This window comes from Mesoplodon bidens (assembly GCF_964165515.1).
Source record: "Mesoplodon bidens genome assembly, chromosome: 11".
NCBI classification, from domain to species: Eukaryota; Metazoa; Chordata; class Mammalia; order Artiodactyla; family Ziphiidae; genus Mesoplodon; species Mesoplodon bidens.
Window position 1 is genome coordinate 44,905,346 of NC_138167.1, and position 27,369 is coordinate 44,932,714.

General features: G+C 54.7%; 1 protein-coding gene across 1 annotated transcript; it reads right to left on the reverse strand.

Annotated features, from left to right (window-relative positions):
• Positions 1-196: 196 nt before the first annotated feature.
• Positions 197-27,369, reverse strand: LOC308625733 (uncharacterized protein). The gene is given in 24 exon segments (XM_081250229.1): positions 197-589; positions 827-864; positions 867-951; positions 1,192-1,356; positions 1,595-1,690; positions 2,069-2,129; positions 2,752-2,903; positions 2,907-3,095; positions 5,794-5,859; positions 5,934-6,057; positions 7,405-7,467; positions 8,782-8,873; positions 10,473-10,523; positions 12,309-12,506; positions 13,227-13,376; positions 14,510-14,664; positions 15,036-15,070; positions 16,523-16,743; positions 19,012-19,137; positions 20,248-20,412; positions 21,875-21,970; positions 23,133-23,193; positions 25,312-25,523; positions 26,968-27,369. Coding segments are annotated over 24 exon segments (3,312 nt in total). The 5' UTR covers positions 27,301-27,369; the 3' UTR covers positions 197-211.

Sequence of the window (27,369 nt, forward strand, 5' to 3'; positions counted from 1 at the left end):
AGACTAGAATTTGCAGTCTCTAGGGAAAAATCATAACAATAAAGGTCACAGTGGTAGCTTGAGATCAGCCATGATACAAGTATTTACACTACTGAAATCAGCAAATATTATAAATTGGAGACTTTTTATCCTCAGAGAACCAGCAAACCACTGTCCCTAACTCAATCATGTAGGAGCCTATTGGAAATCAGGCAGTGGACCTCAATTAAGATTATTCCCCATAGCCTCCCCTCGGGGAAGGGAGGAGGCCAGAATGGGTTCCCAGATGGAAGCAGAAGAAGAAATGGGGGCTGGGGAAGTATGCAGCAAAAAAGTGGGCCACGTCTATGCAAATGAGGCTCCGGCCCCAACTGTGCTGGCTGCACCCACTCTGCTCCTCGCCCTCCAGCAGGCGCCGGTAGGTGGCGATCTCGATGTCCAGGCCCAGCTTAGAGCTCATCACCTCCTGGTACTCCTTGAGCAGGCAGGCCATGTCCTGCTTGGCCTTCTGCAGGGCCTCCTTCAGCCCAGCCAGCTTGCAGCGGGCATCATTAAGGGCTGCCTCGCCCTGCTGCTCAGCCTGGGTCACTGCAGCCTCCAGTTTGGAGTTCTAAGGGCCCAGAAGAGAACAAGTTGGGTCTCTGTGTCCAATCCCTGGATGTGTCCAGTCTCTCCACCCAGCTGGGATCACCCCAGGAACAGATCTCTGCTCTTCATCACCTGGGTCTCCCCAAGTGGCCACAACCTGGGACTTGAGTCATGCAAATGAGCTGGAGAATGAATGGTGAGATCCAGGTGGGCACACACACTGCCTGTGGGACCCTGCGTGGGCCTCAAAGACCCCTACCTGGCACTTGGCATTCTCGACCTCAGCCATCAGCCTCAGATCATGCGGTTCAGCTCGTTGATCTCCTCCTTGGTGCGGGGCAGGGTCTCCTCATGCCGGATCACAGTGGCCTTGATCTCCTCACACTGGAGGGAAGCAGAGAGGCTCATGAAGCTCAGGATACCTCCCATGATAGTGCAGGTTGTCCAGTGCTCAGCCTGTGCAACCATACATGGCAGCCATGTCCTGCTACTGTAACCTGAGAGCTGTCTGCACTTCTTTCATCACCTCTAGGGATCAGAATCCCTGGACAAAAGAAGCCTTGTTAATATATACCACCCATCCCTCCCACCATGTCAAGGAGGCAGGTGCCCGGGGACAGTCACCTTGTTGTGGTCCCAGCTCTCAGCCTCAGCTAGGCTGCAGCTGGCAATGTCATCATAGTTAGCCTTGATCTCAGCCACAGTGCTGTCCATGTTCAGGTCCTGGCTGTTGTCCATCTTGACAATGACCGAGGTGTGTGAAATATGGGCTTGCATGATTCTCATCTCCTGTGGAGCCAATAGCCATTCACATTACTTACACCATCCGGAGCCAAGTAGAGCAGAGTTCACATTCCCCCTTTACACACACACACACACACACACACACACACACACACACACTCACATGAGCCCACCATTTCCAAAGCCCTCAAGCTGCAGACCCCCCTGTCTGTTTCCTCTGTACACAGACTGGCCTGGGAATCAGAGAGGAGGGCTGAGTAATGTCGTCCCTGCTGGTGCTCACCTCCTCATACAGGGTCTTCAGGAAGTCCACCTCCTCTACCAGGCTGTGGGCACTGGCTTCCAGATCTCCCTTGCACACGTAGGCACAGTTAACCTCCTGGAGACACAAACACACAGCAGTCCCTAGTCATTGCAGAGGCTTTCCAGGGGGCTCCACCTGCCCCTATCCCATCCCCAGCCCTGCAAAGCAAATCATAGGCATAGATCCAGAAGTCAAGGATCAGGGAACTAAGGTCTCCCAGTAACTCCAGCAAAATGTCATATGTGACTTTGGAAAGTCCTTCTATCTCTCTGGGCGGCCCTGTAAAGGAAGAGCCAGAGAATTCCTGCCCTGTTGATCTCCTGGGGTGTGAGAAGGGAAATGCCCTTCCATGGGTTAGAATAAAATATGAGCTTATTAACTGAACAAGGGTGTACTGATGCCCTGAGAACTGCCAGACTCCCAGGCTCCTGGCCCACAGGCACACCCACTCACCTGCTTGATTCTGACAAGTTCATTCTCTGCTGTGGTCCTCAGGGCAACCTCCTCTTCATACCTCCACAAGGGAAGGGGATTTGGAACAAGGGAAATTATTCAGATATTTGGCTAGTAATGGAAAGGAGAGCCCAACCTAATAGAAAGCAGGGTCCCACCTGACCCATCACACCCCTCCCCCAGGATGTCTGAAACATCCCTCTCACCCACTTCCCTTATCGTACATTTCTCTAACTTAAGCATGATCCGTTTTAAAGATCTGGGTTTTGTTATTACTCTAATATAACAAACTGATTGCCTGGAAAGGTGGACGGAATTAGCAACTTGAACCAGTGGTTGTGAACAGTGGAGAAGAGGTGGGGTCATTTCTTTGTACCCCTAGTACCTAGCACAATAAAGGAATAGAGTAAGTGCTCAGAACAGGCTTATGGGATGCATGGATGGATGCATGAACAGGGGTATGGTCCCTATCCTAAGAAGTTCATAATGCAATGGAAAAAGGCTCTTTGCTGACATTTCAGCTTCTTTACATGTGTCTTCCTGTCACCGCCCTTAAAGCTGACGAAAGCACAAAGTGGGTTAATGAAGAAAGAAATTTCTAAGGCCAGTGTGCTCAGTGGCTCCCCAGTTGTCATATCATGTCACCCCTTCTGAGAGAAGTGGACCTCCCCCGATACACTCACTTCTTGTAGCCCTCCAGCACCTCCTGCACGTGGCTGAGCTCCGAGGCCAGCCTCCCGCTGTCGGCCTCCACACGCTCAGCCTCCTGCCTCAGCATCTCGATGTAGCCATTGAACAGGGGCGCCAGTTTGCTCTCGCAGCACTGACCGTTCTTCTAGAACTGCCACTTGGTCTCCAGCAGCTTGTTCTGCTGCTCCAGGAAGCGCACCTGCTGCCCAGAGGAATGCCATCCAGACACCTGTAATTCCAGCATCCTGCAGGATCCATCCCCCCGCCCGCGCTTCCACACCAGCCCTTTCCCCACGCCAACAGACACACGAGGACCTCTCTCTATCGTTTGAAATGGCTGCAGGTATTAGTCCAAGTATCCCATGATCGAGTGGAAAAGTCCTTTCTCATGCCTGGCTTCACCATGCCAGGGATCAATGACCAAGCTTTCCTCGGGAAACCTTCCCTGGCTAACCTTCCTGCTGGCCCATACCCATCTGAAGTGAACGTTACCCAGGACATCTCAGCTGACCCCGGTGGAATGGTGTTCCTGCATTAGAGCCAGACCCCCTGCAGCCTTGTATTAAGGTCTTCTGCGTATGCCTGCCCTGTCTGGGTACTGCAGACTCCTTTGAGCTCTGAGCCTGGTTCCTGTTGTGTGTCTATTTGCTCCCTGCCTTGAATTGGCTCCAGGGGCCCACAGTGGGGTAAAAAAGAAACACAGCACCAAGACAGAGCATTAGCTTTTCATCAGTAGACCGGTAGATTGGAGATAAAGGGGGCAAGGGAACGATTTCTAGAAGATCTGGCTGAAAATGGAGCAGCTCTCTCTTCCCCAGCACCTGTGACTACCAACCCTCTTTATGGGGAAGTCTGTCCTTGATTGTGTCTGAGATCTCTCATGCTTTAGCCCATTTCTCCCCACTGGGTTCCAAGAATAATAACGGGGACACCAGGGAGCATGTGTCCCTGAGGCTGGGTCAGGGATTAGTACTGACACTTGGGGGACCACTGTGCTCTAGCTGTCAAACCTGTCAATTCCATCCCCTTCGAGTTGTGTTCTTAGAGGGCACAACTCAGTCTGCAGCCCTCCGGTCTCTCGGGACTGTAAATACACTTAATTATCAGTGTGAACAAAAGCTGATTATTAACTTCCTCACTGATCGTGATAGCACAGAAAGTCTGCTCCATCCACCCGCCAAAATCCAGAAGGAGGTCCAAGCAAGCCTATGAAAGTGCTCCTGTAAGTCTAATTTAAATCTTTAATTAAATTAGGGAAATTAAATGCTTTGGGGTAAGTCCACTTCCTCTTGTGAGAAAGATACCAAGGGAAGACGTCGCCAATACTACTATTCCCTGAAGAAAATTGGAATAGAAATTCATAATCCTGAAGCCATTAATCACACGGCTGGTGACCCCAGCTGGAGCCAGAAGTGGAAGCACAGACAACTGTGGAGCTGCACTCCATATTCCACAGAGGATGGCACTAAGGTTGCACTGAGACCCCTGCGAAATCAAAGCTGGACCAAAGGGATTCAGGCCCAGAAGAGTGTTGGGAAAGAAAGCAAGGGGGTGGGGGCAGTGGGGCATTCCCTAGAAATGGGATGCCAGGCAGCCAAAGGCAGGCATGGCTGGCCATGGTGACCTCTGAGGTTCTGGGATTTAATTACCCCTTGCACAATGACAACTCATATTTAAAAGCAAAGGAAGCTAAGGATGATCTGCATATTTCTCTTTAATGTTGGCTGCTGAGTTTATACTCTGGTTTTCTCTGTCCATAGCTGGACACATAATTAACTTCCACTGTGATGGATCGTAGCCTTCTAGTGTTGGTGGCCATGACCAAGCATCAGTTGAGAAGAAGGCTTTGGATCAGGCTGATTTCTCTAAGACCCCAAAGCCTAGCAGTCTGGGCTCCTGACTCCAGGAGGAACTTAACCCTCACTCAGTCCTAAAGACTCAAACCCTGAGAGGGGCCACCTTGGGGAAGGGCTGGGAGCCTCCTTTCAGATTCTGATTCTGCCCCTCTATGGAGCCTTCTGTGCTTGACCTTAAACAAGTCCTTGGACCACTCCGAGCTCCCCTTCCTAATCAGGTAAACGGGCACAATAATTCTGACCTGAGAAGAATGCCCTGGGGATGAGATAATGCATTATAAAGTCCTCACACATTGTAAGTACTCCATAAATGCAAATTCCCCTCCCCTCCCCCAGGCAGAGTGGAGAGGGGGATAGGGGATGGGGGTGGGGGAGTCAACCTTACTAGGAGAGAGGCTATGAGCTGAGTCCTGAGAAACAGAAGGGAAAGTCTTTGCCCCAAGGGAGACAGGATGAATGGCAAATTATTAATAATAGAATAAATAGAACAAAAAAACATTTATGGAGCTCTTATTAAGTGCCAGGTAGGGCCCTAACTGCTCTCCAGTCCGTTGTGCCATTAGGTTCTCTCAACAACTCTCCCATGGGTACTATTAGGATCCCTATTTTGCACATGAGGAAACTGAGGCTCAGAAAGGTTATTCACCTGTCCCAGCTCATAACAAGAATCTCCAGGACTGACCTCTAAGACGCCTCCCCTTCAACACATTCACACACATTCCCTCTCCTACGCCCTACACACACACCCAGCATGCAGAGATGCACAGGTGACTAAGACCAAAGCTACCCAGCCAGCAGGGTGATGGCGCCGGCTGGGATAGACGTGGAGGCCGGGTGTGCCCAGCTGCCCAGCTTGGGACTAGAGCCAATGACCCGCGCTACCCAGCCGAGTCCCTGCAGAGGGGCGCAGGCGGCCCACCTGGAGTCCGCAGCGTACGGCCGACGGAGCTGAGCAGGCGCTTCCCGGCGCCATAAAGCGCGGGCGGGAGGCGAACGCCATTTTACAGAGGCGACCGGGCGGCCCAGGTCCCTTTGATTCCCGGCTCGCAGAGGCGCCAGGCCCGACCTCCAAGCTCGTAAACGCGTGGGCCGCGCGCTCCCTCCTCCGGCCCACGGGCCGCGTTATAAGGCGCAGCGCGGGCTTCGAGACCCAGCCGCCCGCTGCCACCGCCGCCTCACCAAGTCCTGCTTCTCCTCGCGCTTCGGCGCCCCCTGCGGGGTCCACGCCTTCAGCTGCGTCTCAGCCTGCGGCCCCGGCCCGGCCACTGCTGCATCACGGCCGCCCCCTACCGCGGCACCTCCTGCTACCGCGGCCTCACCGGGGGCTTCCGCGCCGGCTCCTGCGGCCGCAGCTTCGGGTACCGCTTCGGCGGCGTGTGCGGCCCCAGCCCGCCCTGCTTCACCACCGTGTCGGTCAACGAGAGGCTCCTCGCGCCCCTCAACCTGGAGATCGACCCCAACGTGCAGTGTGTGAAGCACGAGGAGAAGGAGCCAGATCAAGAGCCTCAACAGGTTCGCTGCCTTCATCAACAAGGTGGGTGTCCTTGATCACACCCTTCCTGAACCCTCCCTTCCTGGGTAGGCACTGAAGGGGTAGTCCGGGGGCAGGAGAGATGTGGCCCAGGTGAGCCCCGAGTCTGATGGAAGAAGTGGACACACATTCAGGATACAGACAGACACAGAGAGATGAGTGTAGAGAAGGGGCTCCTGATTAGAGCACTGTTATTATACACAGCCTCTGTCCAGATGGGCAGAATCCCCAGACAAGATGAGTGTCCTTGATCCCACCCTTCCTGAGCCTGGAATTCCTGGGAGGACCTGAGAATTTCCAGGCCAGTCTCTCCTAGAAATGGGAATGGGGACTGCTGATATTTTGTGTGATATTTTTAGGTGGTCTATTAAAGCGTTAAATAACATTGAAACACCTGATGAGAAAACTCATCTCTTCAGTTTGTTTCAATCCTTAAGATCAAATGGAGAGGGCTTCCCTGGTGGTGGTGCAGTGGTTAAGAATCCGCCTGCCAACGTAGGGGACACGGGTTCGAGCCCTGGTCCAGGAAGATCCCACATGCCGCAGAGCACCTAAGCCCGTGCACCACAACTACTGAGCCTGCTCTGTAGAGCCCGTGAGCCACAACTACTGAAGCCCGCCTGCCTAGAGCCCGTGCTCCGCAAGAAGAGAAGCCACCGCAGTGAGAAGCCCGCGCACCCGCTCGCTGCAACTAGAGAAAGCCCGCGTGCAGCAACGAGACCCAACGCAGCCAAAAATAAATAAAAATAAAATAAATTTATATTTAAAAAAAGATCAAATGGAGAAAATCTCCTTGGGTACTAATATGTCTTTAATATTCCTCTAATACGTGCTACTCTCATGCTCTTAATAAAGGAGAGCAAGCCTCAGCTTCAAAGTTGTCTGGGGCAACAATTTCAGCTAGAATTTCATGCTTTCTGATTTCCTCTTATGTATGACTAGTGATGCTGGTTTTACAATTATGGTGGTAATATAAGTGTGAATTAGCCCCATTTAAGTGTGAATGTTAATCAAATCCATTTATAGATAAATCATTAGTAAAATAGAGCAAGGGGATGACAAAATCCTGAAGTCAGCCGGTGAAGGGTTCATGTTTGAGAATCACCACCCGCAGTGCAGGGCCTGCCCCAGGGCCCTCCCTCCCACACCCCACCCCCCTAGAGTGGGTGGCGGAGCAGGATTCCAAGCCCAGGCTCTCCCTGGCTCTCCAGGTCCCTGGGGCTGGAGGGTCCAAAGCTTGGGGTCCAGCTCCCCCATACCCCTCCAGCAGGAGCTTGTCCACATCAGCAGGCACTCTATCCTGAGTCTGCTGGCACTCACACCTGGGAAAGCCAGGGAGGGGAGCGGAAAGGGTCCTGACCCAGGAGCAGGTGGCCTGGGCTCCATGTCCAGTTTCTCCAATGATTCTCTGTGAGACACTGGGCAGTGGCTTCCCCTCTCAGCCCCAGAGCTGTGCACAGTGCAGTTGTGAGCTGGCCATGACTTGGAAAGGAAAGATGAGGACCAAGACAGCCATGCAGCTCCCCACCACAGCCCGAGCCGTGTCAGCTAAGACCACCTAAAATGATCCCATATAATATCAGCAGTCCCCATTCCCCATCTCTGGAAGTTCCAACCGGGGATTTCCAGCTGCACTCATCGAGTTGGATGAAAGGATACCAGGGCTAAAAGGCAAGGTAACATCTCAACTCCAGCTAAAAAAATTCTGAGAAAGGGAAACCTGGAGGCCAGGGCACCTGGTCTTGTTTGCTGATGTCCTTTCTGGCTGGCACAGTGGTTGTTGCTTCCGCACCTCTCCAGGTTTGAATGACTTCCAGCAAAGGCTTTCATGCTTCACTTCCCTACAGTCCCCACCCTCCCTATTTTCCAAAACCTTCCCCCGTTCACATTACCTGCCTGGCCTCCAGACACATAGGAGTGTCCAGCATAGGAGTTTAGGCCACCTACGACCACAGCCCACTCTCCCCTATGCCTCCTCAGATCCCAGGCATCCTGCTTGTTGAGAGACTGCCCTCTCCAACTACCGGCACTAGGAAGCCCTTCCCAGCCCGACCATCCATTCAAACAACTGCTCAGCAAGCCCCAGGCTGGCCACTGAGGAGAGAGATACATAAGCCATAGGCCCTGCCCGGGGGGAGCTCGTAAGGAAAGGCTTTCCTCCTATTCTCTCCCTCCCAACCCTGCTCTACATTCCTTCCCTCCAGGAAGCCTTCCCTGATTGTCACTACCCTCTACCCCTACCTGTCCCCACCACCCAGCCCAACCCAGCACAGCCCAAATCCCCCTCAGTTTCTCACTCACCCCATCCAGGCCCACCTGGACAGACCCTGACTCAGACCTGAATAAGCAGTCATGAAACAAGGATTCTCCAGCTGCCTCCCCAGGCCAGAAGAGCCCAGCAGAGTCCATGCCCTCCATCCATCCTTTGCCTCTTCACACCTCTCTGCTAGTTCCTTCTTACTCTGCCTGCTCTGTCAGGACAGCTGGGGATATTGGCTCCTCCCACTGAGTTTCGCCCACCTCCACACCAGGTGCGCTTCCTGGAGCAGCAGAACAAGCTGCTGGAGACCAAGTGGCAGTTCTACCAGAACCGCCAGTGCTGCGAGAGCAACCTGGAGCCCCTGTTCCAGGGCTACATCCAGATGCTGAGGCGGGAGGCCGAGTGCGTGGAGGCTGACAGCGGGAGGCTGGCCTCGGAGCTCAGCCACATGCAGGAGGTGCTGGAGGGCTACAAGAAGGAGTGAGGGTATGGGGAGGAGGGTGTGGAGAAAGGAAATCGGGTTAAGTCAAAGCAGGATAGATTTCAGTTAGACCACAAGAAGAACTTTCCGTTTGGAAGAAGAGAGTGACAGGAAACCTGCGGGGGAAATTTTTCTTTTCTGGGATGGGAGTTGAAACACTGGAGAGAGTCTGGGCTGCTCCAGCCACCTCATCATTATGTGTTTATTTTAATTTATCAAACATTTATTGAGCATCTATTCTATGTTCCAGGTGCTGTGTTGGGCCCTGAAGTAGGGTAGGGATAAGGAAGTAAGGAGGACAGGAAAAGGGGCCACCAGAACTAGGTCAGGGTGCCCACCACCACCTCCAGGGAATTACCTTTCAGAAGCAGAGAGGAGCCCTACAAAAATGTGCGAGGCACCAACCCTGGCCCTGAAACAGGAAGAGCAATGGGTGACATGGTTGGCTTGAGTACCCAGAGGAAAGGGATGGACACTTTGATTCTATGACCACCTCCAAAAAAATCCAGTTCCTGGAATGTGTTTGTCTGGGCCTTCATTCTCTTTTTTTCTCTTCAAATCCCAGCCTATTGAAACTCTAGCCGCTGAAACTTGTGCCCTTTTTGTCCCCAGGTATGAAGAGGAAGTGGCCCTAAGGGCCACCGCTGAGAATGAATCTGTGGCCCCGAAGAAGGTGAGTGACCCCAGAATACATGTCCCACAACTCAGAACCAAGGACAGAGGCAGAGGGAGCTCTCTGTGATTCAGAAAAGCTGAGCAACTTCCCCAGAATCACACAGCCCAACCTCTCTCCCCTATTTCTTTCCCCAAATGCCCCCAATGCTCCCTGGGTGGCCCTGCACATCAGAGTACACTGCCTGCTTCAAGCAGGGTAATCCTTCACCATCCAAGGTCACTCCCATTGGGTCAATGGCTTCCCTCCTCCTTCTGCCCTGTGCCTGGTGGAAAATAGGCACTGCATAAATTTTTGTGAACGGAAGAGTACATGAATGCTTGGGGATGGCTCCATCCTCAGGCCAGCAACAGCTGGGAGATGCTGGCATGAACAGTGCTGTTGTTCCTCACCTCTTAGACCTGACTCAGCATAACTGCCATCAGTATACTGAGGCACAGAGACCAAGCAAGGGTCTCGCCCTGAGTCGCATTGGCTCGGGAGCAGAGTTGATCCCTGGGACTTCTTCTGACCACAGATCTCTAGATTTCTTTCCATGAGGTTCCAGAGCAGAGAGGGGTGGATCATCATTAAAACAGCCATTTTACACCAGATCCTAAGTCTCATGATAGTGCAAGCTGTGCATTCTAGAGGGATCATCCTAGCGGGTACCAGAGGAAATGCCTGGAAACCTCAGGACCCCCTCCCTTACCCAGACCTGCTTCTGACCCCTTGAACTGAGTGAGTAAAGGACTTCATCAATGCCATGGCACCAGACACTGGAATGAGCAGCTAAGGAGGGCCCAGGGAGTGTGCCCAGCCTGATGGGGTGCCCCTCCCTGGTGGGGAGAGCTCTGTGCTGTCTCCCCAGCGAGACTCCTGTGCCACCCTCTCCCTTTAGGTTGTGGACTGCGGCTACCTGCAAAAGTCAGACCTGGAGGCCGATGCGGAGGCCCTGACCCAGGAGATCGACTTCCTGCAGCAGCTGTTTAAAGAGGTGAGGGGCCACAGAGCAGTGGGGCAGCAAGGAGGATGGTATTTGGACGTTGGAAAGGACTTGCCACCATCTGGCTTCTGAAACCCCTGGGTGAGGGGAGCACAGGGCAGAGTTGAGGGACCCGAGGCAGGTTTACTGTCAGAAGATGAAAAAGTATAGCTTCTTGTCTTATCTGCCAAACCCAAACAAGCTGTTGTTCCTGGTTACTGTGGTGATAATTATCACAAATTGTATATTCACAAATCAGGCACAAATTGTAAATTGCTGCCTGATTTCAGAGGCCCTGACTGAAATCAGGCAGCAAGCCTCAGAGCTGGGCTCCTCTCAGCCTTGGGACTTTGGTCCTGAGGAGCACTGAGAGGCTCCAGGGTTGAAGGGGAGATGTCACCTTTGTATTGGGGCTTCAGACAGTGAGGCTGTGGAGGAAGCAAGGGCAGGGGACAGGGAAGGACCATGAGAAAGAGGGCTTCCGGGAGTGGGGCTATGGTCCAGGAAGCTCTTACCACTCCCCCACTCCCCCACAGGAGCTCCAGGTCCTCCATGCCCACATCTCAGGCACCTCAGTCTTCGTCAAGATGGACAACAGCTGGGACCTGAACATAGACTGCATTGTCGCGGAGATCAAGGCTCAGTACAATGACATGGCCAGCCGCAGCCAGGCTGAGGCTGAGTCCTGGTACCGCAGCAAGGTGAGTGGTCCAGCGCCCCCTTCCCAGAACAGGGATGCTAAAAGCTGAAAGTATTAGCAGGAGAGATGCTAAAAGGGCTTTGGCCTTTGTCTAGGTGGGATGGGTAAGGGAAGGGCAGGCAGCTCTCAGGATGGGGTGGCCGAGGTGCAAACTGTGGGGCTCAATGGGATGGCATATCCTGTGTCCCATGAGCATCTGTGCTTCCCTCCAGTGTGAGGAGATCAAGGCCACAGTGATCCAGCATGGGGAGACCCTGCGCCGCACCAAGGAGGAGATCAATGAGCTGAAACGCACGATCCAGAGTCTGACAGCTGAGGTTGAGAGGTTGAGAATGCCAAGTGCCAAGTACAGAAGCCTGGCCCACCCCTCAGAGTAGAAAGAGAGCAGGGTTGGCCTGCAGCAGGGGGATTTAAGTCAGACACCTTGCCAAAGTGTGGGAGAAGGAGCAACATCAAACTTTAGGCAAGTCTTCTCCATGGAGAATGCTCTCCGTTCCCGCTGAATGGGGGGTGCAGGGGGAGGGCTATGGAGGGGAACGGAATGACCAGGGCTTTCATGGTCCCAGGGTCAGAATGGGGCAGAGGAAATAGCACCAGTCTGAGAGGCAGGAAACCTGGGCTCTCAAACCAGCCCTGCCACTAGCTCACCATGTGATTTGGGGGAAGCCATTTCACCTCTCTGGCCCATTGTTCTAGATCACTGACCACACACTTAGATGTCCCCAGAGGTTAGTAAGTGAGTGAAGCAGGCTGTACGGAAGGCACTAGGGTGTGGTAAACTGGAAAACAAAGCAAACGGGCAGAGCTGATCAGAGCCAACTGAGGCAGGCCCTACAGAAATGCAGGTACAGTGTGGCCGCATCCTCTGGTTTTTCAAGAGAAGCCAGGAATTCGGAATTTTACATTAAATTTCAAAAATTAAGGACGCTGTGCCAACATTCCCCAAGCTCACTAATTTGCAACCCTGACCTAACAAACGAGTAAGGCCCCTTCTTCCTCTGAGAGTCAATGGTCACTGGATACCTGGTCTCTGACCCTAAATCCAGGAGAAGGAGCCTTAATAACCCTCCCCTGTCCCCCAGAACTCCAAGCTGGAGGCTGCCGTGCCCGAGGCGGAGCAGCAAGGCGAGGCGGCCCTTAATGATGCCCGCTGCAAACTGGCCGGGCTGGAGGAGGCCCTGCAGAAGGCCAAGCAGGACATGGCCCGCCTGCTCAAGGAGTACCAGGAGGTGATGAACTCCAAGCTGGGCCTGGACATCGAGATCGCCACCTACAGGCGCCTGCTGGAGGGCGAGGAGCAGGGGTGAGGACCACATCTGTGGGGATGATGTCTCTTCATCCTCCAAGCTGTGCTTAGAGCTAGGAGCATGTTTGCATATTATTTGCATCTAATTTGCATCATGATTACTTGGAGGAGGGAATTTGCAAGTTCTGCTCCCCAGCTAATTTTTGACTCTCCTCTCCCCACAAGGTTGTTTAAGGGCATTGGTGCTGTAAATGTGAGTTATCTATACTGTGGGTTCTGAAATAAGAGCTTGGGGCTCCTGGTGCTCAGTCTTTTTCTTAAAGGGCCAAATAGTAAATATTTTAGGCTTGCAGGTCATGCAGTCTCTGCTCAACTGCTTAGCTTGTTGTAATGTGAAAGCAGCCACAGCCATAGCAATACTTCAGGAATAGGTGTGGCTGGGTTCCAATAAAATTTTATTTACAAAAACAGGAGGCGGGGGTGGGGTGGGGACGGGGGCACAGTTTAAGACCCTGAAAGGAAGGAGGGGGATGTGGCAGTGAACAATTATGGTAACTTAAATAGCTATTTCAGCCTATAGGGAGGGCCTGGGCTAACAGTTTATCAAGGATGCTTGAGGTTAGACTACTGGAAGAAGTGCCCAGGTGTGAGGTTGTTTGAGGGGGAAGGGGGAATAGAAATAGAAGGAAGGAGCTCTGAGCAAGAGAAGAGGGGGTTGGGGGACTCTGGCCCTTAGGCAGGAGCCGCTGGTGACGACCTTGCGAGGAGACTCAGCCCTGTTCTCTCCCCTCCCCGGCCCCCCGCAGGTGTCAGCAGCTCCCGGGGCGGGCTCGTCTGCGGGGACCTCTGCGTGTCCGGCTCCTAGCCGGCGACGGGCAGCGTCTGCAGCGCCCGCTGCAGCGGGAACCTGGGGGTGAGCACCGGCGTGTGCGCGCCCTGTGGCCAAAGCAGTGGCGGCAGCCACCTGGTGTGGTTTGCCTGGGGACTTCTGCTTCGTAAATACACCGCTCCGCGAGCCAACCGTCCCCGGCAGCGGGTCCCAGAGCTCGGAAAGCCCCTGGGCTTGCGGCAGAAGGGCTTTGGGAACCAGCCGGCCTGCCCTGCCCAATTGCTGCCTTCTGCTCCTGCATCTCTCTCCCCGCTTGTCTCTTCACTTTCTCCAGGGAGGGCGGGCTACTCGCCCGCAGCTCTGGCAGCTCCCCTCCAACCCCAAGAGTCTAAATGACTGGTTTCCCCCAGCCCTGGGCAAAGAGCCAACTCTGACTCCGGCTGCTCTGGAGGCTTGGACGCCTGTGGCTTCTAACGGACAGATTGGTCCCAGGGCCTCTCCAGCGTGGACTTGCTGCTGCTTCCCCTGCCTCCTAAACCCTCCCACGGTGACTGAGGTTGCGTCTCCCAGGGGACAACTTTATGCCCCGCCTGGCTCCTTCTCTCTCCCAGGAAGGGCTGATTTGCCAGTTGGCTGGTCCACCCCAAACCCAGGCCTAGGGCAGCTAAATGTGTGGTCTTCTCACCACTGAGGAATGTTCTCTGACAGCACAGGGCATTGGCTGGGGGAGGGGGTGGGTGAAAACAGCCCTCCCACGCCCTCAGCAGGAGAGGACTCTAGTGCCCACTTCCTGGCAGAGCCAAAACTTCCAGGGGCTTCTGGGCTTCTTCAGGAGAGGAGCTGGAATCAGGCCCAGGCCTGGGAGGGGTCAAGGCCTCACTCTGGATAAGAGTCAAGTTCCATAGAGCAGCACCCCCATGTCACCAATGTACTGTCCCAGTTATCAGGGCAGCACAGGGCAGTATTTACCCTGTGCTCTCTCGAGCCCTCCCCTCCCCACCGCCTTCCCCGCCCAGCCTAATGAAGCCAGGATACCAGGTGCTGGGCATGGGCTCACCCAAGCCTCAGAAAGCAGCTGCTTTATTGGAAGCTATTCTGACATCATTTTTCAGACTGCCTTGCAGTCTTGGGACCAGGGATGGGACCAGGGATGGAGGTCCTCTTGTGACGATGGGAGGAGAGGGTATGTGTCTCCCCACATCAGGGGCTCAGTTGCGGGTGCACCTGCCTGGGGCGGATGTGGTCCTAATGGAATAGGCCTTGGGGGCCCCAGGCCCTCCACCACTGGAGAATCTCAGGGTATTGCTGCCCATGGTTCCCCCGAAGGTCAGCCGGCTGCCAGCACCGCCCGTGGAACTGACCACAGCTGAGAGAGAAGGGAGGAGGTCTCCATCGGCGTGAGGCCCACTGCCCGAGGCCCCCGCCCTCCTGCCATAGCTGCCCGTCTCCCTCCTCCCACCCACCTCCCTTCCCACCAACAGCCAGGGGCCAACCCAGAAGGAGCCTCAGACAGAGGTGAGGGCTGCCCCACACTGCCCGCACCCACCCTGTCCTCGTGCATGGCTCTCCTGGGCTGTTGAGCCTCTCTGGATGGGAGCTGCAAGCCACTGCTGAAAGCTATTGAAGGGAAGGAGGCTCCCAGCCTCCAGAAGGCCAGGCCTTCAGGCCGATGTGCCATCCAATAGACCCAGCCTAGTCTGGACGGCATAGGTGATGGGCCCGCAGCCAAGGACTTACAGACGTTCACGGCTCCCACTCCATCTCCGGTCATCCTGGGGCAGAGGAGATACCTGTGAGGGCTGCTCTCTCCTCAGCACTGGAGGAAGCACTCCCGCACCCCTCCGTCCAGGCCCCGAGCAGAACTGAGGTTCCTTCCTCTGTCCCCACACATTCAGCCTTCCTTCAGCCTTTTCACTTTGGCCCTCCTGCCTACTGGCTACATGACCTTGGGAATGTCTCAGAGTCTCCATTTTCTCACCTATAATGGGGCCTAACTCAGTACCAACCTCACAGTGTTGTCTGTGAAGGCTAAATAACATGTTACCTAAAGCCCTGGGCACACAGGATTCTGTAAATGGTAGCTGTTCTCATTGTTTAGTAGATGGCTGCCTCTCTTAACCAGATCATAAAATCCTCAAAGAAGGCTGTAGCTTATTGATTCCTGCATCTCCAGTCCTTAGCATGAGGTCTGGCACACGGTAATTACTTAATATGTGTTGAAATAATTAGTGAATCGTTGACTGAGTGAATTCAGCTCCAGCCAGGACTGATGGGGGAGGGAGGAGAGGGGGTTGTTTTAAGCAGGCTGTGGGGCTGAAACAGGTCTTGCACTGGAAATTAAAAATCTATCCGAGATAGCTGGTGTTTGTTTTGTGTCTCACAGTCCCACTGTCACCAAGCCCTTGGCCTTGGGAATGAGTTTACTCTGCAGGGAGGAGGAGAGGCCTCAATTTAGTGGAGGGAGTGAGGGAAGCCCAGCTGCAGCCCCAAATCCTGGAAGGGGGCAGGGCAAAGGTCAAGGGCAAGACATGGGGACACTAGAAGGCTTCCAGGCCACCTGTCTGTTGACTGAATGAGTCAATCAAGCCATCAAGGTACTAATGAAGACCCAACTTCATGGACATAGATGTGGAGTTTTTTGTGAAGAATTCCCTGTAAGACTAACCCAACCCAGCTTCATCTCAGGCTGCAGGTGAGTACGCAAATATTTCTGGAGATAGGGGAAATTTACCTCCTCACCACGCTCAGTCAATACCACGTGACTTAGCCCTCAGTTATGTAGTGAGAAGCAGCCTGTCGCCATGGAAGATGCCTGGACCAGGAATCAGCAGAGCTTGACTGCACACTGGCCCTGTCCCCTCAATTAATAAAACTAACCACAATTTCCCCTCTGTACACTAAGGAGTCAATAATACCTGCCTTGCTTACCTGATGTGTTCTGAGGATCAAATAAGATAAGCTTGCTAATAGCCACACACACACACACACGAAAGCGCCATTATTACTTCAACTTTCTCACTGAGCTTACACCATCTGGTCTTTCCCTCTCGAAAGTCATCTCATCAAGGGCAAAGAAGCAAGCATCATCTGTACCCTCCCTGCACTTCCCACACCCAGTGCCCTGCAGAAGAGGGTACACAGGAAATGCTTGCAAATGGATGAATGTCAAGCCCCAGGCCTCACTGAGCCCCGAAGGATCCCCTTTCCAGATTCTTTGTCTTTACCTGCTCTCCTCGCCCTCCAGCAGCTTGCGGTAGGTGGCGATCTCAATGTCTAGGGCCAGTTTGGTGCTCATGAGCTCCTGGTACTCCCGGAGCTGCTGGGCCATGTCCTGCTTGGCCTTCTGCAGGGCCTCCTCCAGGTCCACCAGCTTGGCCCGTGCATCCTTGACGGCCAGCTCCCCACGCTCCTCGGCCTCGGCGATGGCAGCCTCCAGCTTGGCACGCTGTGGGGAGCAGTGGGGCTTTGAGCTGGGGGTGCAGGCCTTACCAGCCACTGCCTTCCTGCTTCCCCATGCTGCAGTGAGCATCTGGGCACCTTGCTTATGGTGGCTTCACTGGCACCAGCCTCCTCTCCCAAGCACCAGGGAATCCCAGGGGTTTCAAACATGGGTTTTGATACCCAATGCATAGCTTCCACTTCTGGCTCTGCCACTTACAAGCCATGTGATCTTGGATGAATCAACCCTTCTAAGCCAAAAGTCTCCTCTTTTCCAAAATAGCAGTCATCACAGTATGTATAGAGAGATATTGCAAGTAATGAAATGAAATAATACAAAAGTCTTTGGCACAGTGTCTGGTATACAGTAAGCATTTAATAAATGCTATTATGATCACTATTATGAGTAAATGCTGTTATGATTTACAAATGCCCACACACCTGACCCCTAGCTAGAGGAGCTCCAAGGCTATGGGATTCTAGTTTAGTCCTCAAATTTCAGGCAGCTGACCAGAACCGAAAACACCTTCAAAATAGGAACCAGTTTGGAACAGGCCCAGAACAGGGAGACTTGGAGTACAGAGATGCTGCTTGGAACCCCTAGACTCCAAGTCAACAGGCCCCAGGTTTGGGCAGGGGTGACACAATTCAGGACGGGCGTGAGCATCAGCTGCCACTTCCTGCCTGGCCTTAGTGTTCCCTCTCTCGTGGCCCGTCCCTCACTAGAGGGGTCTATTTAGTCCTGAGCCGCTTCTCGTTCAGCTCCGAGAGCCACCATCCCCATCCCCTCGCTCAGTGCTCCTCCTCCTTCCCTCTCACAACCGCGCTCTGCCCTCAGACCCTCTCCCCTCCGAGCATGCACTCTTCCTCTCTGCCCAACACCCCCAGTCCTGCCCAGGAGGCTGGCTGATGCCCTCTGTCCCCATCCACTGGTCAGTGCCCTTCCCTGTCACACTGCCTCTGAGCCCCCCGACGGTGACAGACACCCCAGCTCCGGGGTCTGGCTCTGCCCTGTTGGGTAAGAGGAGAACCGGATGTGGCAGAAGCTGCGGCGTTTGGGAAACCGCCATTCATTATTCTGTGCCTCCCCTCCAGGGCTGGACACTGGCTTGCTGCACTGGTGACTCACAGCCCTGAATCTGTGCCGGGAGGCAGCTTCCACCCTCACCCTCATGTAAAAAGGCCTGCAGGGCTCCAAGGGGAGGACATTTCTGGGTAAATCACCCCCACATCCCATCCCCCGGCTCATCTGGAAAGTAGCCACCACCCATCAGCTTCCCTCCCTCCCCACTGCAGACACCTGCCCAGGCTTAGCTGCCTCGAGCACCCCCATGCCTCGGTCAGGGCTTGGGGGACCCTTCCTCATCAATACCCCCCACCCCAGCTTCACAGCACCTCCTCCCATCAGTCTGTCGTCTGAGACCTGTGCCCTGACTATGTGTCAGGTGCTGGGAAGGGAGGAACAGTGAACCAGACAGACAGGGGCCCCTGCTCTTAAGGCATTTTTAATATCCCAGTGGAGGTAGGGGACAATACTTATTTATACTTAATTAATAAGTTGATACTAAATTAATAAGACAGAAAATTTCAGAGAGTGACAGGTGTTTCAGGAGCCTCACACAGACTGCTGAGAGAGTGGCTGGGTGGTTGAGGAAGCCATCTCTGAGAAGAGGTCTTTTGTCCTAAACCCCAGGGGTGAGAAAGGGGCAGCCATGTGCAGAGCTGGGAGAACCACATTCCAGGTAGAGGGAACACCAAGTGCAAGGGCCCTGAAGCATGAAGATGCTTGGTAAATATAAGCTACAGGAAGCAGCAAGAGCACAGCCAGAGAGGGAGTGGTGAGTAGTGAGGTCAGCAGGTGGGGCGGGGCCTTGGGAGCCATAGTGAGGGACCCTGCTGACCTCCGGCCCGCCACCCCCTACCCCCCTGCCCCCAGGTACACGTTGCACCCAGAGCTAGGTGCAAGGAGAGGGCTCAGTACCAATGTGGTAACGAATGGTGGCTCTAGTCTAGCCAGCCAGCCTGAGGCTCCTTCCACAAGCTCCATGCCCAGCTAGGACTCCTGTTCTCCCTTCGGTCAAGCAGGACCTAGCCAGGAACATTTCGTCCTAGAGAGCTCACAGGTGGGCCCTAGAGACTTGAGCCGCACCAGCCTCGTCCCCAGAGCAGCAGGGGCAGGGATGAGACCCTCGCCCCCAGCCTCCTGCCCCTCATCCTGAGCGTGGTCCCAGCTGGCTGCCTTTCACATGCCCCAAGGAGGAGGGCAGGTGCCCACCTGGTTCTTGTTGCTGTCGATCTCAGCCTGCAGCCTCTGGACGGCCCGGTTCAGCTCTGCAATCTCATTCCGGGTATTCCGGAGGTCGTCCCCATGCTTCCCAGCCTGGGCCTGGAGGGTCTCAAACTGAAGGGACCACATAGAAGAGTATGGCAACGGTGGACCGTGATTACAGGTAACTTGTCTTCTCCCGACCCAAGGAAGGCCCCAGGTTCTGAGTGACAAGCCCTCCCAGCTTATCTTCCCAGGGAGGGACAGTCTGACTCCCAGCAAGCTCTGCCCGATGCCAGGAGGCCAGACTCCCGGACAGTGGGGTGGGGGAGGGGTTCAGTTTCCTCCCAGCCAGGACGGGGGGGACAAGGATGGCTCACCGGGCCCATTCCCACTGATCCTGGGGCTCTTCCCATGCCCATTATGTCCTAATGCTGGAGAATCACTGGAAGTCTGAGATCCTCACCTATTAACCCCTTCGTCAGCACCACCCATTTTACAGATGAAGAGAATGAGTCCCAGAGAATAGAAGGGACTGGCCTCGTGTCACACAGTAAGTCCTTATTGGCATACATGTGTCCTCGCATACACCATGGATGACTCCCTGTCTCTGCAGAGACACTGCTCTATGCTGCTTTTAAACCCTCAGGCTCCCTCCCCCAGATCACTGGTTTGCCCCAGCCCACCCCCTCCCCGCCCATTCCCTCAGCACCTGCACTGTCAGCTGCCCTGCCCACACCCAGTGCATATAGCAATTAAACCTGCTCTGGAGCCCTTGGACCCAGGATCTGGTCCCTGCTCTTCTATCTGCTAGCTGTGCAGAGCTAGACAAATCACTTAACCTCTCCATGCCTCAGTTTCTTCATCTGTAAAAGGGGGATAATAATAGTGCCTACCTAACAGGGCTGTTCTGTGGGTTATATGAGTCAATACAGGTAAAACATTTGAAACTTTGCCTAGCATTGTGCTTACTTGACAGATTCTAGCTATAATAATTATTAATCCACGTCCATTCCCTCTGTCCTCTCCCCCACCACATCAGGCTGGAATCTTGCCCTGGGCAGGGACCTAGCCTTCTCCTCCTCTTATTCCCAGGACACTGGAGACCACCACAGATTTAATTCCTGGTGCCTGTCAGCACAGTGGGACCCAGGCCCCAAAGGCTTGAGACAGGGTGAGGAGTAAGGGAAGCCGCCACGGAGGACTCTGCCAGGAAGAGAAAATATGTCTCCAGCGGCCACACACCTTGGTCTGGTACCAGGCCTCGGCCTCAGCCTGGCTGCGGTTGGCGATCCCCTCGTACTGGGCCTTGACCTCGGCGATGATGCCGTCCAGGTCCAGGGAGCGGTTGTTGTCCATGGACAGGACCACAGACGTGTCTGAGACCTTGGACTGCAGCTCTTTCAACTCCTGTAGGGACCAGACAGAACATCAGGACTTGGGGCATGACCTATCCCTGTCCCCATGCCCATCCTGGGATTCCCCGCACACTAGGGAAAGAAAAAGGGAGAAGAGGCCAGAGTGGGAGTGAGTCACCAGGTAGCCAGAGGGCACAGACCCAGCACCTACTAAACAGCTCCACCAGCCCTGGCTCCCAGAAAAGCCCATTAGCACCTTCTGAAATCAAAGAGCCTGGCAGGATCCCAGCGGACAAACAAGTGACAGAGTGTGGTGAACTGCGGTGGCTCCTGGCTGCGAGGTGCTACTGGAGTTGAACTCTGTTGTGAAGGGGATCACTAGGGGCTGGGTAAAGTAAGTCATGTTCCACCCTATTATGCACACTCCGCAGCCTTTAACACCGATGATACAGCCATATTTACAGCAGGGAACTATATCTGTGGTATACTGTTACATGAAAAAAGGTATGATTCTACTTTATTAAATATATGTATTTCTATATCTCTATATCTCTATGTGTACATATGCAGAGAAGAAGTCTGAAAAGGTAGGTATCAAGATGATAAGAGCAGGTATAGGAAACTTGTTTTCAATTTTATGCTTTACTTAATTTTCTAGATTTTCTGCAATGAGTATGTATTTCATAATGAGAGGAAAATAATTATATATACATGTATATACATATACACACACATATATATCACACATGTGATAGACATATGAAGGCCCACACTGAGGCCAGAAGTACCCAAAGTCAGCCTCAAGTATCCAGCCCCTGAAATTAACACACGTGGAAATTCTCTCGGAGATGCTAATGGAGGCTGGATGTTCAGGTAAAGACCAGACTGAAGAGAAATGAGAACTGGTCTGTAATTTGCCTCACGTTTTCCTATGTCCCAGACTAGCCAGATGATCAACCACCCTATCTTCTGCCTAAGGCCAGAGACTCACACTGATGGGATGAAGAGGTTTTTAAATCTCCCTGAGAAAGGAACTGGAAGCCCAGAGCAGGGCAAGCTGAGCAGGAGGGGAGATGGGAGGGGCAGGCAGAGAGGGTGGCTGAGTGGTGGTTGTAAACCCTCAGGCACTGCAGTCTCTCCTGACTCAGGCTCCCCTGCCAGCCCACCCAGTCCACCTGTGAACCCTGTCACAGCCCGGACCCCTCAACATCCTCCTGGTTTCTTCCAGCCCCTCCCAATCCCCCTTGCTGACAAATGATCATCCCACATCTCTGGAAGGCCAGTTTTGACTGACCCCACCCTGGTGTGCTGCCCCAGCTCCTACTGAGCTCCTCGCCCACCATGGATTCCTGAGTCCAGAAAGAATAAAGAGCAGGGGTCTTTATTCAGGGGTCAACTCCCCTACATGCACCCAACACACACCCCGGGCAGACCCAGAGGCAGGGGGTGGACCAGGTAGCCCCCTGGCTAGGACATGCAGGTTGTGGCGTATCTCCCACCCCTGAGGTTCTCACCTCCTCATAGAGGGTCCTGAGGAAGTTGATCTCCTCATTCAGGGTGTCCACCTTGGCCTCCAACTCCACCTTGCTCACGTAGGCAACATCCACATCCTGGGAGGGGTAGAGGGACCCCATGTCCTCAGTTCACGAAATACTTAGCAGGCGTGGGAGCAAGCCAGTACTGTCCAACCCCCAGGGCCAATCACCGCTGCCCTACCAAGAAACATGCCCACGGTGGGAAGTTCCCTCCACTGGACCCGCCCAGGCTCCAGAAGAACATCATCTCCACGCACTCCCAGGACTGGAGGTGCCTACTCAGCGCCGATAGCCCAAAGCAGCCTGAAGCCCCAAACCTAGTGCTTTACCAGTTCCTAAAGGCTTTAGTGGTTTAGACACACCCCCGGCTCTGCCACCTACTAGCTATGTGACCTTGAACAAATCACCTCAACTTTATGAGCCTCAGCTTCTCATCAGTCAAATGGGAGAGCATGAAATCATTCAGACTCCAGGACACCGCTCCAGAGATGGCGAATCTCTAGCCTAAATATGTAGCTTGCAGCATGGGTGATATAAGGCAGGTGGGCAACAGATAACACCGCAAGTCTGGTCCCCTGAGAGCCATCCTTTGCTGTGGTTAAGCTCCTGTGGAAAGGGCTCACTTCCACTCATCCCTGAATCTCCAAGGGCCCAGCACTCCGGGGCAGGTTACATTTCTGTGGATGGGCCTGGAACGCTGAGTGAGTGTGTTTTGAATCAGAATCTTAAGTCAATCCTCTCTAAGATATTCCTAAGGCCTTCTGACCTCACTTGCACACCTCCAGGGACGGGGAGCTCACTTTGCCCCAAGGCACCCCATCCCTTTCATTCAGCAAATATTTCAGGCATGCCATGTGCCACCCTCATCTGTAATTAAATGTTCTGATAGAGCACTTCCTTATTTGGGGTTGAAATCGTCCCTTCTAACCTCCATCCTGTAGTCATAATTCTAACCCCTCCAAAAGCCCAGAAACAAGTCTAGTGACTCGCCAGACACACCTACACACAAATACACACACACAGACATGCAGACACATATGTGCACATACGTACACGAAGCAGGCTTATAAAAGGCTGGCTTCCATATCTCTCCTTCTCCAAGCCCATCGCTCCCTCCTTATAGACCCAGCCAGACCCTGACCACAGGTCCCTACTGGCTGCTCAGGTGAGAGGCATGTGGTCCCCTGTCCCCTGTGCTTCCTACAATGCCACCCACCCTACCTGTCTGACCCCTCACCTTCTTCAGCACTACAAACTCATTCTCAGCAGCCGTGCGACGGTTAATTTCGTCCTCGTACCTGCAGTAAAGGAGGGGAGCCTGGTGTTGGTGCAGCTCTGCCTCCATCCCCCCATATCCAGGTGTGAGAGTCTGCCGTGCATCACCTTTACCCCTCCTTAATGACACACCTGCAAAAACAGGTGTCAGCTACGAAACAAAATGTCCTTGACTTTTCCATATGGCTGTTCCTAGGGCTTTGAGTCTTGGCAGGCATGGGGGTGAGGGAGCAGGGAACATACGTGGATAAAAGGACAAAGGCTGCATATACGGGGAGTGAGAAGACGAATAGCAGCCATGCTTATGGACCACTCTGTTCGGGGCCTGCCCTGTTATGTGCTTCCCATGCATTCTCTCAGTTAAGCCCTACAACAATCCTATAACAATGGTGCTATGATTCTCAGGGAAAGGAACAAAGGCACAGCGAGGCTGGGTACTCTGTCCAGTCACCAAGCTGCTAAGTGGCAAAGCCCGGACTTGAAGCCTGGCCATCTGCCGCCTGAGCTCACACCTTAACCTGCTTAATCCCACCCGCTGAGGGTGAAGAAGGGGCCTGAAGAGGAGGAACCTTATGGACTCAGGAAGGAGGAAGAACCAGCCCCAACTAGGTGACAAGCCCCCATCGCTACTCCCAGAGCACCCCCCTCCATCCCTCTTTCTCCCAAGGAGCCAGCTCCCTGCCCATAGGAGGATGCCGGCAAAGCAGGGCACAGAGCAAGAGGGCAGGTGGGCCTGACCCAGTATTTACTTGAGGATTCAAAATAGGTGTCAGAAACAGAAAGTCAGCAGTGTCCACGAGCTTCTGGAGAACAGCAGGAGCAAGGTGGGGCAGCTTTAGCGGGGAGCAGGATGCTCAGGCAGGCAGAGGCCCTCCCGGAGCCCAGACCCCCAAAGTCCCACTCCCCCAGGGCCTCTAGAAGAGTTAGGAAAATATCTGCGAGGCCGTTTGTCCACCCCTGCTGTGCCACTGGGCCCAGAGGATGTGCAGATAGGAGCTCCCTGGGCAGCTGCACTCAGGACCCCTTCCAGTTCCTCCTTCAGCCCGGCCTGGAGCTCAGCCTGGCTCCCCAGGAAAGTGCTCCGTGGGTTCTGGGTTGGGGGAGTATGTGTGCACACATGCACACCTGACAGCAGGGGCTCACAGGTTGTCCCAGGCCTTCCCTGCCCTGCACCGGTCTGCTTCCACCTGCCTTCCACGTGCCTTCCACCTGCCGTGGGATTAATCCTGTTGACTGTTGCCCTAGGGAAGTCGGGGGTGGGGATGGGGGGTGGGAATGGAGAGACACTCCCTGCAGAGGCCTTTGTTTGTTCTACCTCCAGTCAAAGGCAGTGTCCCTGCTCTGGCTTAGTCATACACCACCACCCCAGGCAGAGCACAGAACTCACTCATTACCCCGAGTGCCCACTGGGCTGGTGGATGCCCGGCCCAGCCTCTGGCTTTGGTTTCTATTCAGTGTGAGTTCAGCAGGCACCTCAAAGGCCTGTCCTCAAGACCCAGCCTTCCCGGCCTCTAGCCTCCCACTCCCTGCCCCTCCTCACAGCCTCCTTTCTGGTTCCTGCCCTGGCTGCACCCACCCCCAGCCTCCACAACCCCTTCCATCCCTCACAATGATCATGCCCTCTGCTTCTTTCCTTCCCAAGTTGGTTCCAGGTCTCCTCCTGGGAGTCAGGGGCCCAAAAACAAGCCCCAGCTCTCCCAATGACCTACTATGCGATTTCAATCAAGCCCCTGAAACTTTCTGGACTCTAATTCCTCATGGGAACAAAACAGAGTTGTTCTAGAATAATCGGAGGGTCATGCAAGTTCTGACACACATCATCTCTTGCCCTGCCCTTTCCTGGGCCTTGGTCAGGCTTCTGAAGGGAGCAGTGCAGATCAGGGCTGGGCTGCGATATTTCACTGGGAGTAAGTCAGAAGAAAGAACCAGAGCGACTTGGAAACGGCCCCCAGAGACACAGAGGAGAGAGGGGAAGCAGGGAACGTGTTAATCAAGACTTTCCCTTCTGGGAGTTGTTGTACTGAGCAGCTGTACCCCTTGACCCCTGACCCCTGACCCAGAGAGGATTTGCAGAGGGTGAGCTGAGAGGGGCGCAGGGGCCCAGGGCATGGATCCCGGCAGGTCGTACTGCGGGGCAGTACTTGTTCTTGAAGTCTTCCATGACGTCCTGCATGTTCCGGAGCTCCACCTCCAGGCGGCCCCCGTCCAGCTGCAGGGCCTCGAGCTGCTTCCGCTGGCCAGCAATCTGGGCCTCAAAGATGCCCAGGAGGCAGCTGCTCTTGGTCGACTTCTGCTCCTGCAGCAGTGCCCACTTGGTCTCCAGCAGTTTGTTCTGCTGCTCCAGAAACCGAACCTAGAAGGGGCGGGAGGAGGAAACTCATGAGAGGCAGACCGTGCCACCCACAGTGTGGTTGGGAGGGTCTCCAGCCATCCAGCAGAATCCACGCTCGCACTGGCTCTTCCCCCAACCTGGGCCCCTAGCCCTTGGCTCTCTCCTCCAGGAAGCCCACCCTGAAAAAGCCTCTCCTCCAGGACTCTCTGTCTCAACTGTCTCAGAGTGTGTCCAGGGCTCAGGTCACTGACATGTGCCAGTGCTTGTGCTCTAGGGTCTCCTCCCTCCTCTGCTTCCCCTCGCATCACAGGCGATGGCCTCCACCTCCCTGTCTGAAGGGCTGCCCCCTTCCTGTCTGTGTCCTGAGCCCGACTCGGGCCCCCTCCCTTCAGGCTGGGACCTCATCTCTTCCTCTCTCAGTATCCTCTCTCCCCTTCCTTCTTTCTCCAACAAGGCCTCAGGACAGGATGCTACAATCAAGCCAATGGAAAATAAGTCCCGAAGGAGCACCAAAATGACTGGTGGTGGGAAGCAGGCCTCCTCAAAACCAGCAACTCAGGCAGCAGGATCTGGGGTCTGCAGCCGAGCAGCAGTGGTGGGGAACCTGGGCCTGGGGCTTCCTGCGGAGGCTGCCCCAGAACTTGAAGGATGTGTACAGTCTGAAGGGTGAAGGAGAGGAGGACATGGGGGACCAGGGAAGCAGACAGGTACACAAAGGCAGGAAAGGGAAAGCCTGCTCTACGGCCAGGGAGGAACCCCTGGCCAGAGGGGCCCAGGGGGCTAGTCCTTAGTTCTTGGGTCCAGCCCCACAAGTGCGCTCCCCCCCCATCTCTATGCTCCACCCCTTTGGGACATAAGAGGAAAAACACCTCTTAAATGGCCCTTCCCCGTGACCCTCAGTGCCCTCAGATGAGCTCTCTCCAAGGGCAAGTATAACCTCACCTCCTATCACCCAAAGGAGGATGAAGGACCAGGTAGTTGGGGCCGATGGGGCCAGGAGCCTGCCTCCCTCCAGCCCTTTATTTCCAGCATCTGCTAGATAATAAGTGGGGCGGGAGGGGAGAATCTCACCCTGCCCCATCTCTGACTCCACACAGCCCCCTCTCAGAGAAGGGGGCCCAGAGAAAGAAGTCCTGGCCTTGGCGTCTGGAGCTCCCAACCTGACTCGGATGACAAAAGCTGCCCAAGAACCCCAGCGACTCACAGGCACAGCCCACCAGGGCAACCGGACAGACCCACGCACACATTCCCGGAGGAGAAAGCAGGGAGATTTGGGTAGCTTGCTGCAAGAGAGGGCTTGGAGGCCGAGGGGGACAAAAATAGCTACAGGGTTCATGGAGAGGGTACAGTCCCAGATATCGGCGGAAGGAGAGCAGGCAGCAGCCCTCCCAGCCCCTGGCCCACGTGCGCTGCGGGGCGGCTGCTGGGGCCTGGATCCTGGCTTGGGGCAGCGCGGGCCGCTCACCTTGTCGATGAAGGAGGCGAACTTGTTGTTCAGGGTCTTGATCTGCTCGCGCTCCTCCTGGCGCACCTGCTGGATGGAGGGGTCGATGTTCACCTGCAGCGGGGTCAGCAGGCTCTGGTTGATGGTGACCTCGCGGATGCCGGCGTCCACTGGGCCCCCGTAGAATGAGCGCGCGGCCACGCGCGGCCGCGAGGCGCCAAGGCCATAGAGGCTGCTGCTGCTGCTGCCTCCGAAGCCGCCGGGGCGCACCGAGTTCAGGCGCACCTGGGTGCCGCGCCCCGGGAAGGCGGAGGAGCGCGAGCTGAAGACCTGGGAGCTAAAGTGGATGGACATGCTGGCTGGGCCGGGCTGGACCGAGCGGCGGGCGACAGGGGGCCGAATTCGCTGACCTCCGGGCGACTT